A 12,515-nucleotide genomic window follows, 5' to 3' on the forward strand; every position below is an offset into this window, starting at 1 on the left:
CTCGATTGAGTTAATTGCAATTCTTCGAATATCACGGATACCTGGGAATAAATTCCCCGGATTCAGGAATCGTGTGTAAGCACGTGATCATTTTTTAAATATATATGTATATATATGTGTGTGTGTATATAGTATACTATTAATTCTTGTTATATTCTTGCAACAGTAGTACAAGTGCGCTTATGTGAATAAGTGGCTCCAGGGTGTTGTTAATTGATACCATGGCGCCACAGTGGCACGATGCAATTTCTGGAGACGCCGCGTAATCGTTAACTCCTATAATATTATACATATATGAGTATATGTGATATTTAATTATACAGTAACAAACTACGTGTGATTACTTCTATCAGACTTATTGCCACGCCTTTGACCGGAAAAACTTAACACTTTCCCCGATAATAATTTTTTAGAAAGAAAATTATTATAAATTTAACTGTCGTATTATAATATTTTAAATATTTTCGGGTTTAATTTTACTCAGCTTGTATTTTTTACAAAACCCCGTTTTTGGGGTTAAATTTAGCATCGATTATCTTCCCGAGTCAAAAAACAAATCCGGATTTAAGACTTAAAGTTCTCAATGAGGTTTTTGAGGATCGATTTATAATTTTAAGATTGACAACAGTATCGAAAGTTATCGTAGTTTAGTCCTAAAAGTAGTAGTTATGACCATTTTACCACTTCGAAGACTAAACTTGAGTAGCATAATCTGGATTAGAGCCTCAAAGTACTCAAAACATACAGGAATTATTTTATCCACATTTGAACCTCAAAAGTCTTATTCGACGTATTCTCTCCCCTCCCTTTTCTATCTGAAATTTTTCAAAGTCCGAAATATGACTTTTCATTCGTTGAGGATTTTGGCGTCTTAGTTATAATTTGAAATTAAAAAATTATTCGTAATTAGATATCATAGTTATTTTGAGTACTAAAGTAGAGTTTCTGGGCGCCAAATAAAACGCCAAAAGAATTGAGGCTCTTGAAGACTAAACTAGAATTCGTTTTTTGACTCGGGTTAACACCAGGATAGCTTAGACTTAAACCATTTTCTTTTCAATGCATGTACACAGCTGAAAAATTTGTGTGACATTTAACACAAATCACATCTCAAATGGTTCACTCAATTTTTTGTGTTAATTTAAAACACATATCAAACAATGATACAGGTTTGAAACTTGTTCAAATTAGATAACACATTCAACTTTAGTTAAAAAATACACTGTATAGTGTCAAATAATTGACACTAAATATTGCACCATTGAATTTTTATACACAAAAACACAAAATCTTCAACTGTATAAATGTAAGCCCATTTTGCCCCTGGGGACCCATTTTGCACAACTTTCCCCTAGAGGTATGATTAAAGACTAAAAATTTTAGGGAATTTTTTTCTTAATATATATTAGGGTGATTCAAAAAATAACACACTTTCGTTTTCTTCTTGGAAACAGGTTCAAGAGTTTCATTTAGACATAAAAAGACGCCTGTAAAAATTAGAGCTCTTGATATTATCATTAAGAGGTTCCGCATTGCACTTTTCTATTTTCCATAAGAACAATATGGAAAAAATTTTTTTTGCGGCTTCTGATTTTCTATAAAATAGGACCTTTTCTATGATTCATCGTTAGCTAGTTATAAAAATCAGAACATGCAAAAAAAAATTTTTCCATGTTATTCTTATGGAAAATAGAAAAGTTCAGTGCGGAACCTCTTAATGTTAATATTAAGAGCTTTAATTTTCACAGGCGCCTTTTTATATCTAAATGAAACTTCTGAACCTGTTTCCGAGAAGAAAAAAAAAGTTTGTTATATTTTGAATCACCCTAATATATATACATCAATATTTCAATGCAAGAGTGAAAAAAACATGTCCGTTCAAAATGAATGACCCTAGTATATATGCATAAAATGGTGTCGTGAAGTATAAAGCAATAAAATGGTTGAAGTCATATAAGTATGAGTATAGTACAGTATAGGATAATATTAGAAATTCTCGTTCATAAACTTGCCAAGTGTGAATATGATAGTAAGATTCTCTTGGTCTCTTGAAAAAGGATGCTTTTACTTTTTTGTCGTTGCTGGTAATGCATGTAGACATACAATGTTTGCTTGTTCTATAGCTTTATATGTTTATATATATTATAGCTTTTATGAAGAACTACGATCGTAAATACCATTAAGTACCGCAATTAACGATCCAGAGGGAACAATCACTCGTATAGTTTGTAGTAGATATCTTGAGGTAAGAAATACCATGGAAATTATGCATTGTCATGTGAGAAACTCTGCTACGTTTTTTTCACTCCCGCTTGTAAGAATTTATTCAAATAGTCTATTAGAATTTACTGCGTTGTAATATCAAATGTTTATCTAGATCTCGCTTTTAAGTGACAGATGTGATCTGGGTCTTCGGAAGATTAAGAAAATTTATTTGAGATGTGTTGCATGCTCTCAAAAATTATCAAGCCATCCAACGTTTACTTTTATTACCGAAGTCACCAATGAGAATCTCTGTATCGAGAAAAACAAAAATTTAATTGTACGATTGGGCGCCAAAAATCTAAAAATTCCTAATTCGCAGAATCAAATTACTGTGCAATTTTTTTTCTAAACACAATTCAAAAAAAAATTGCAATTATTCCTCAGTACTGCGTTATATAAACGTCATAAATTTTTCTATTATTGTAACAATTCCAACTCATATTAATTCTCATAACCCATAAATCTTCACCTTCTCATAATCCATAAATCAATAAATCCATAATTCATAAATAACATTCAAAAAATAATATTTACCGTGATACCCAATCTTAGATAATACATATTTCATAAAATATATAATTAAAAAAAAATAAAAATTAGCTCAAGATTGACGAAGAGTAAAGTCAATAACTGGTTCACACCTTACAGATAATAATCTCCCTTATTTTTTATATTTTTTAATCTTTCCTTATTCTTATTCTTTCACCTTAGCATCATCATCTTATCCGTTTCATATATATCTATATATATATTTACAAATACTTATACAATATACATGTACATGCAACATATTTCTCGAGGTCCCAAAAGGTCCTTGAGAATTATCGACGCACGCCAAGGGAACCGTTGCACGCGTCCAACAATCTTCTTTCATTTTATTTTAATCTTATATATATATACATATATATTTTTTTTCAATTTTATTTTTACGCCTTTCATACCCGTTTACTTTATTTTTCGTATTTTGCGTACCCTCATGAACGGTTTCTCCTTCACCTTCACTTCTACATCCATATATATGTATATATATATATATATATATATATATATATATATATAAGGATTCTCTGACTCAGCAGCAGCAACAGTAAGCAACATCAGCATCAACAACAACAACAACAACATCAGCAAAGTAACAGCAACATGTAGTGCATGTGTGACCATTAGTGAGGTCTTACGGTAAAACCCCACGTGAGAAACAAGCTCGGACCTCTTGCTGACTCTCCATACGCTCTTTTATAATAAAAGAGTTAAGAGAGTCCAAAGATCGGATTTAACGATTAATACTGATCATTTTATCTAATACACAGCTACAACTTAAACTCAAAAAAAAAAATTTATTCTAAAGGGATATACATTATAATATTAGAAATGCGTTAATTTAACACACTTATATATTATTTTATATTAATCGAATCTTTTGATCGGCTGCGAGCTTCCGGGGGGTCTCCTGCTGTGTGCAATACAAGTAGAGAAGTCCACTGTTTTATTTTCGAGTCTGCTGAAGAGATGTGTAAAAAAAAATTACACCTGCCAGAAGTGTCGGTTATAGAATATTACTGCCGAAAAACAGAAGCCGGTTACTGGTATATCAAATAACGGCTGTAACTCTCATCTCTGTTTCCCGATGTATGTCTTATAAAGTGACTGGCGTTTAAATTGGACAGTACCTCTATAACTTGGATGTATGCTTAAACTATACATTACTATTATTACTGTGTACTACGGCAATAAAAACAATATTTTAGCTAACATCAGGTCGCTTATTAACCCATAGTATTTAACTTCCGGGTGCGTATCAACAGAACTGTTTACAGAACTAAATATTCTGTCACAATGTTTATGGGAGATTATGAAATTTAATTGATAAATCTACATATAAGGTAAAAGACCCTAAACCTGATCAGCACCATTAGTTACGCACTTTAACTGATTGATGCGTTTTTACAATTTTTACAGAAAACAATCTGAAAATTGGTTGGCTCACAGAGCCAACCCTAAAACTTCCTGTTGTTTTCCAGCTCAGACAGCTTAAAAACATTATTTTCAAATTTTTGAGCTCTTCGAAGTCAAAAAAAGTTTATTTTGTTGTTCAACCTAAAAAAAATTAGTTTTTGTAATACGTTATCTTTGAAATGAATCTACCGATTCAGACGTTTTTGGCAATCAGAAGGGCTCATCAAGATTTAGAACTCGATGTATGTTGAGGCGAATCGAACAAGTAGTTTATGAATGATAGAAAAAAAACCTAAGAAAAAAAAATTTATTAATTATTTCGATATCTATCCAGATTTGAGTCTCGATGATCTCTTTTGATTGCCGCCAAAAACGTCCAAATCGGTTTATTCGTTCCAAAGTTATCGCACAACAAAAATTAATTTACACACATTCGTATATATGCGCACACACAAACGCGCGTAGACGCGGACTTTCATGTTAATTGGAGATTAATATGTATACTAAATAATGGAATCTAATGCGCATAAAATAATATTTTACTTTTTTTTATTTGTCGATTTTTTTTTTTTTAATGACCTATGCGTGTAAAATAATCACATGAGCATAGATAAAATATGTTTTTTTAATATTTATAATTTTGTTTTTTCTTGATTTTTTTTTCCGAGTCTTTAAAAAACCTTTTTTTTTATTCTTAAAATTGCGTCTTATTTTGCCCCAGAAACTTAATATAGAAGATATTATGTATTATTTTTTCTTGAGTTTCCTTTAAGAATCAAAGGATCCTGTAAATAAAAAGTAAGTAATCTACATTTTCACAGATATCGCGGTCGTACAAATTTTTTCATTATCTCGACCACAAAGATAAGATATATGTGCGTATATGTATATACATACATTTATATCTTTTCCTCTTTGATCCCAAGCTTGTTATATATAAACTATCGACTGATATCTAGACACTTATTAGACGAGATCCAGAGGTTTCGTGAACACGCGTCGGCATCTAATTGAAGGAAGAAACAAAAATTTGAAAAGTTTGAAAAAAATACTAAAGTGTAAGTTACACATTTTGATCAGTGCATCTGGTAGAATTTATCATATAATAATTATTAAATGGTATCTATTAGAAATCATCATACCAACAGTGTTAAGTAAACTCGGTTTTTTAAAATTATTGTAATTCATATCAGTAATTACGCCGCATAATCATTGGAAGAGATAAGAGATATTTATTATATTTTTATCAAATTTTGGTCTTGTTAATCGTGAACTTGCAGATAAAAAATATGTCTTATTAATTATACAATATAAAAAAACAAAAATATTTCGGGTATTAATTGTTGTTGGTATTAAGTATAAAATAATTGAGGAACGTCAGTTTCGAAGCTTATAATGTCGTAAATTCTTATTTCGTTGTCTACGTAATTATTTACTGATAATTTTTGAAAATCGCACGATCATGTCAGTTTTATTATTTATTTATTTTTTTTTTTTTTTTCAGCGAAAAATCAAAAAAATGAGATCAATCGTTTTATTGCTGGCATTTGCCGCTGTCGCAGTTGGTAAAGATATTATTGCAACTGTGGAGCTTTTACCCCATGACAACATCAACCCTGTCACTGGAAATATTAGATTATTTCAAAGTGATTCTGGTGGGCCCGTAACTGTAACTGGAACAATTACTGGACTCACTCCGGGAAATCACGGGTTTCATATTCATGAGAAAGGTGATCTTTCTAATAAGTGTCTTAGCACTGGTGGACACTTTAATCCTACAAATGTAATTTTTTATTATTATTATTATTATTATTATCATAATTATTATTATTATTATTATTATTATTATTATTATTATTATTATTATTATTATTATTATTATTATTATTATTATTATTATTATTATTATTATTATTTTTACTATACTTACAATTTTAGCACGTACATGGAGCACCAACAGATACTGTAAGACATGTTGGGGATCTTGGAAACATTAAAGCTAACGTTGATGGTGTTGCTAATATAAATATTGTTGATAATGTGATTTCGTTAGTTGGAACAAACAATATCATTGGACGTGGTGTTGTTGTTCATTCAGGTGTTGATGATCTCGGCAAAGGAGGACATGAGCTATCACCCATTACCGGAAATGCTGGATCACGTGTAAGCTGTGGAGTTATTGAACTTGAGTAAGCGAAACAATATCGTGATGAATTTTTGCTCCAAAAAGTTTTTTACCCGAAATATTGTCTTAAATTAGGAAAAGCCGAAAGATAACTTTGGGTATAATGAGCCCCTTTTAAAAAAAACTTTCTTTTTTGTGTTTAAAATTTTTATACTTTCACTAGGATAGATATCCATTGATAAATAAATCTACTAATCAACCGATCGTTGTCAAAATTAAATTATTTGAATTGTAATGATAATAAAAATTATTTTAAAGATTTTCACAGTTTTTACAGTCGCCTTTCTTGTCATGTCTATTTCTATTTTCCCAATATTATTATTGCATTAATGACCGAATTCTGATACTATACTGCATTCGCATAGTACCCATGCATGACACATGTGGACCACAGTAACTATGGCAACCCCCGGAAAATTAATCTGCTATACTAAATCTGACTCGATTTTTCTTTAATTTTAATTTTTACCGAAAATTACAAAACTCAAAAAAAAAATTTCTTATTGGTCATTTTACCCCTAAGTATTTTTTTCCAGTGCCCGATAATTAAAAAAAAATCCAAATAATGAACACTGGATAAATCATTTTTTTAATCAAAATTTTGGATGATACTAAAGTTAGCCGACGTCTAATAATATTTGGACTTTTTTTAAAACGATAGATTATTTTTTTGTTATTGATTGTTTTTTTTAAATATCCAAAAAATTTTAATTGCCTGTCAACTTCAGGATCTCAATGATTCCTTGACCTCATTGCCAACTTGCCCCGTTTTCTCTTAAACATAATAAAAATTTTTAACTAAAAAAACATTTTTTTTTTCCGTCTAGTGTTGCATATTTTCACAGATTTTTCCTTAACTAGAACTAATAATTTTTTAGATCTTCCGAAGGAAGTCTTCCATCTTCGAGATCGTCAATTTCCATTGGCCATCATACCGTACTAGTGCCACTTATTTTTATTGTCTTCAAATATTACAACTAGTGACATATTTACATATATATAACTACAATATTTAATTATAATATCCATAATTTCATTGCTAAATACAGTATTCTAAAATCGATTTATGATATCATCGGTTTATCTACAAATAAAGTGTGTTATTTTTTTACTGAATTTAAATACTTAATCATGCAATTAATGTTTGAAATTTTTCTACCGCAATTCGATCAACTTCCAATGATTTAATTACAGTAGCAATGGATGAAGATAAAGATAAAAATCATATAATAGAAAGTAATTAATAAATGTAATGCATAAAATAATAATGATAATGATACTCAATAAATGACTTGAAGTTAACACTCAAGTAAATGTATTAATATTTAGATAATTGTAATGTTACATGTAAATGTGGGTATGATGTAAAAAGAAAATAAAAGAATAAAAATGTTAGGATCTGATGATAGTGTGGATTGATTCATAGACTCAATTTCCTGAGTATAGGCGTTAAATTCTTGAATAAGTGTGACGATTTATCGCTGAAAGGGTTTATTTATCAGCTATATAGGTATGCTAGTTTCCTCAGCCAGTGAAAATGAAGGAGTAAATGGCGCCAAAGAGTACCCGCGGGTCTGACGCTAAGAAGTATAAGAAGAAGAATAAGGTTAGCGACCTTGGGCTTGAAGACTCAGAGGACAGCCCCTGTAGCGGGCTTAGACCTAGTCTTGTGTAGATGGTAAGATGCCAAGTCCTGATGCTCTTAGAGAGAAGAAGAAGGAGATGAAGATAAAGAAGAAGAAGAGAGAAAAGTCTCGGACGACTCTGTGCATCCATCATTACTATCCAGTAATCAGTGCCAGGTAACATTATCGGTCAATTTACTGACGCCGTGACCAGTCCGAGTCTCGATCATCAGGCGTAAAAAGATTAAGATGAAGAAGAAGAAATAAATGATAAAAATAAATAACTTGAGCGAGTAAGCAAGCAAGCAAAACTGTTACTTAATATACCGGGACAATAAAAAAATTAAATACAACGAGAAGATACAATAATATAATATTCCAAGCACTAAGTAACTCGCACAAAAATATATATATGTGTATATGTATACATATATACATATGCGGAAAATCTATGTACACATATGTGTCGTATTCTTTTTTCGCATAAACATATATAAAAATAGAGGAAAGGTGGACAAGGCCAGACCGGGTGTGCAAAACGGACGGCCCCAAAAATTTAGTAAAAAATGTTTTTTTTTTTTTTTTTCCAAAATCGATCTTAATCGTCATTTTTAACTCTTCTTTGCAAAGTTTTGAGTGTCCCAAAATTTTTTTCAAATAAATACGATAGCAATAACACTAAGAATTATAAATAATAATATTAGTCACTAATTAAATAATAATTTTAAAAAATTTTTAATTATTATTTTGTACATATGACTTTGAATCCTACATAAATAAATGCGTTCAAAATTAATTAAAAATTATTTTAAACAGAATGCTGAGCTGTAAATGATACCGTTTAATATAAACTTCAAACTCAAAGTTTTGTGAAATCTTGAAATCTAATATGGAACTGAAATTTTCCTTATATTAATTTATCCGTAAAAATAACGGCCATGATTTCTTTTTTGAAAATATTATTAAGTTTTTCAATATTTTTACTTGTTACGTAATCTTTTTAAATAATTTAAATCACTAAAGCTGTTTTCGCGCCCTTACAGTATTATTTTAAAGTCATGTATAAAGTTCTTTAATTCTTTAGATACCGTTATTATAATTAAATGTTAAGAATCTAACTCGGTCTTTGTTATTTTCTCATGTATACTAATAGTTATACCAAAAAATTATCAATATTTTCTCAATGTTATTAAAACTAATTACTTTTAAATGGTTTAATTTAAATCTCCACTCATCATGCAATACTTCAGGTAGGTATTTCCCAAAGTGCTTAACTTAAATTTGTGAGATGCGGGTAATATAACACCAACAAATGACATTCTCATTAGTAAGACTATTAAACCTTTTACAAATACTTTTATGAATAAGTAATTATATAATCAAGAGTACCTGGGTTTTTAGATAAAATGTGATGTCTACAGAAAAATATTAGACATTATATCTTATAATTACCCAAAAACGACACCATTTACCTGCTCTAATGAGTATTTACTTGAGAAGTGGGGATAGAGTCCCTTTATATATTTCTAATAGCTTCAGTTTTTGCATTTTATTTTGTGACACAAGTGAACACGCGTGGTGAAAAATAAAATTTTATAACAAAATGTATTCAACGAAGACAGTGGAACGAACGATTGAAGACCCAACAAAATCAATGTTGTGCAAGGTACAATTGGAACATTCAGGTATATATTTTTACTCTACCGATTTGAAATTAATATTTCCAGAAAGAAATTTTTTCATTTTACTCCAAAAAATTTTATAGAATTTTATGACATCAAAAATGACATTCATAAATTTTCACATAAAATTTTATGGAATGACATGAAAAAATTTTGTCGTGGATTCAAATATTTATTATTATTGCTAATAGATGATAAAATTTTATGAATTTTTCCAATTTTAGACTACACTCCTCCACCTCCTGACAGACCATGGATTTCTTGTGACATTGAAATGAAACCGGGACCATATTGTAAGTGAATAAAAATAAAATAGTTGTGATAATTTTCTAACAAAAATATCATAACCATATTGATAATTTATCCATTTGTTATAGGCATTTTTTCGGTGATGAGCTACAATACGCTCAGTAGTTCGTACGCATCCCCGCAAAGATACCCTTATTGTCTCGAGGATTGCTTGAACTGGGAAACCCGTGGGCAGAGTATCATCAACGAAATAGAATACTATAACTGCGATGTGCTCTGTCTCCAGGAGGTGGAAAATAAAGTATTCCATGAATACTTATTACCCGCCTTAGAGACTCTGGGGTACAGTGGCGTTTTTGCCCCCAAATCTCGGGCAAAAACCATGTCATCTGCAAAACAGAGGCTCGTGGACGGGTGCGCGATATTCTGGAAGACCGAAAAGTAAGTATTACTTTCATGTATTTCACCAAAATACTGTTAAGTTTACTAGTAAAAATTATTAAGTTTTTATTTATTGTTTTTTTCAGATTCACGCTGATAGCCCATGAACTCATTGAGTTCAATCTATTAGCTATGGAAAACCATGCAGGTTGTGATGACATGCTTAATAGAGTTGCGCTTCGTGACAACATTGGGTTATTTGGGCTGCTGAAAACAACCGCAGCAGCATGGAACGACGGTATGTTTCTGCACACTTTTTAATTTTTATAATTTTCATTAAATTAGTCTGCTTTAATCACTATATTTTAACAAATTCAATTTTTTTTTATAGGTCTTCCAGAAAATTCATGGGATGTGGAGCAGCTGGTGTTGATCACAACTACCCATTTACATTGGAATCCTGCTTTCTGTGATGTTAAATTATTGCAGACATTTCTGCTCACCTCAGAAATTAACAAGATGTTAGAAAAAGCGTGTATCTTATCAGGCAAAGATAACATCGCTTCTTCCGATATTAAGTTGATAGTCTGTGGTGATTTCAACTCGAAAACGGATTCTGGTAAGTCGAATCACAGAAGTAACTCGAAATTCATACTTAATTTATATAAATAAAATTAATAAATTTTTTTTTTTTTTAAGGTGTATATGAGTTTTTAGTAACGGGCCAACTAGCTGCAGATCATCCGGATTTCCGAAATCTGAATTATAGAGATGCTGTTAGTAAGATTTTTGGAAATCCGAAATCTACCGACACAATACAGAGTAATCTGAATCTTTTATCGGCCTGCAATGAAATGGACATGCTGTTTACGAACTATACGTAAGTAAAAATTACATTAAAATTATGACTAAAACAATGTCAATTATAGAGAATAGTAAAGTAATTGTTTATTTTTTCCAGATATTATTTCAAGGCCGTCATAGATTTCATTTTTTATAGACCATCGAATATTCAACCAATAGGATTCTATGGTATGATGGATGTTCAATGGTTTATTGAAAATGGTATTGTGGGTTGTCCAAATCGGTACATCCCATCGGGTAAGTTGATTAATTAATAATATAATTTAACCGTTTTAACAATTGAGTATCAATTTATAATGTTTTTTTTTTTCTTTTTTTTTTAGATCACCTTCCTGTTATAGCAGCTTTCAAGATAGTGTAGTTGTTAAAATACTTTTAAAACCTAGTTTATATTGAGAATTATTTAGTTTATAGAAAACCACTAGAATTAACAATAGAAAAATTATTTTTTGTATAAAACAAAAAAAAGCACATATTGTGATATTAAATTAGTAATGTACCAATACTGTATGTAAATAAGTTAGTTTTTAAACATATTTCTATTTACATTTAAGACTGATTTTAACTTTAAGTAATTATCTTTACATTTCAATAAAACTTTTGTACAATTTTTTTATTTTCATACTTTTTGTAAAGATTTTAAAAATATTTATAAAATTATTAATTTATATTCTTAGTTTTAAGAATAGGTTGAAATATTTATTGTACATTTTTTCAAAAAATTTAAAGAATATGAGAATTTTATAAACTTGTCTGTGATATTTGTAAGATTGTATTTTTGTAAAAAAAAATTGTCATTCAAAAGAACGTTAATAAACCAAATTTTAATTGATTTATGCTTATTTTATGTAATTTATTAATAATTAAATAAATCTTTAAGTCTATTCGAAAAACTCGGCTATTTTTTTTTAAGGACACAACCTCAAAAGTTTCAGTAGGATAAAAGAAAACGCATGTTAAAATTTAAGCCATTAATATTAAGTACTCCTTGTTTGCAATTTTCTATTTCTTATTTAAAGAACATGGAAGTTTTTTTTTAAATTTACAATTTTATAACTCATCAACTAGAAATTGTACCGAATCATTCGATACAAATATTCGTTGAAAATTGAAAGCTCTACAAAAATGGTATCTTATAGTTTTTCCATAAATTCACTCTTTTAAAAGTAATTCGTTGTCAAATATAAATGCATGACAAATTTCAGTATTATTTTACATTCCCTTCAAAAATATCAGTATTATCTAAAAATATCGTAGGACTGTTTTTGCAGGCTACTTTTTTTCCAATAAATTATCATCTACTAAATT

At 29.6% G+C, this 12,515-nt stretch overlaps 2 protein-coding genes across 3 annotated transcripts in view; both read left to right on the forward strand.

Moving 5' to 3' along the window:
• LOC103579506 (uncharacterized) overlaps positions 1–7,893 on the forward strand; it is a 112,106-nt gene extending 104,213 nt beyond the window's left edge. The window contains exons 1-4 of one of the 2 annotated variants that reach the window (XM_008560925.3): positions 5,142–5,279; positions 5,726–6,004; positions 6,160–6,410; positions 7,285–7,890. In XM_008560925.3, coding sequence (XP_008559147.1) covers positions 5,741–6,004; positions 6,160–6,410; positions 7,285–7,387 — 618 coding nt within the window. In that variant the 5' untranslated portion in view covers positions 5,142–5,279; positions 5,726–5,740 and the 3' untranslated portion in view covers positions 7,388–7,890. Of the gene's footprint in view, positions 1–5,141; positions 5,280–5,725; positions 6,005–6,159; positions 6,411–7,284 lie in introns of those variants that run through there. The other variant, XM_053739469.1, reaches the window with a different exon arrangement.
• Positions 7,894–9,634: 1,741 nt separating this feature from the next.
• Positions 9,635–11,643, forward strand: LOC106693497 (CCR4-NOT transcription complex subunit 6-like). The gene is made up of 8 exons (XM_014441394.2): positions 9,635–9,716; positions 9,938–10,006; positions 10,091–10,403; positions 10,490–10,641; positions 10,735–10,962; positions 11,043–11,223; positions 11,305–11,444; positions 11,531–11,643. The coding sequence occupies exons 1-8, from the start codon at positions 9,635–9,637 to the stop codon at positions 11,566–11,568; spliced, it is 1,203 nt and encodes a 400-aa protein (XP_014296880.2). The 3' UTR covers positions 11,569–11,643.
• The last annotated feature ends 872 nt before the right edge of the window (positions 11,644–12,515 follow it).

This window comes from Microplitis demolitor, chromosome 5 (genome assembly GCF_026212275.2).
Source record: "Microplitis demolitor isolate Queensland-Clemson2020A chromosome 5, iyMicDemo2.1a, whole genome shotgun sequence".
In the NCBI taxonomy this organism is placed as follows: domain Eukaryota; kingdom Metazoa; phylum Arthropoda; class Insecta; order Hymenoptera; family Braconidae; genus Microplitis; species Microplitis demolitor.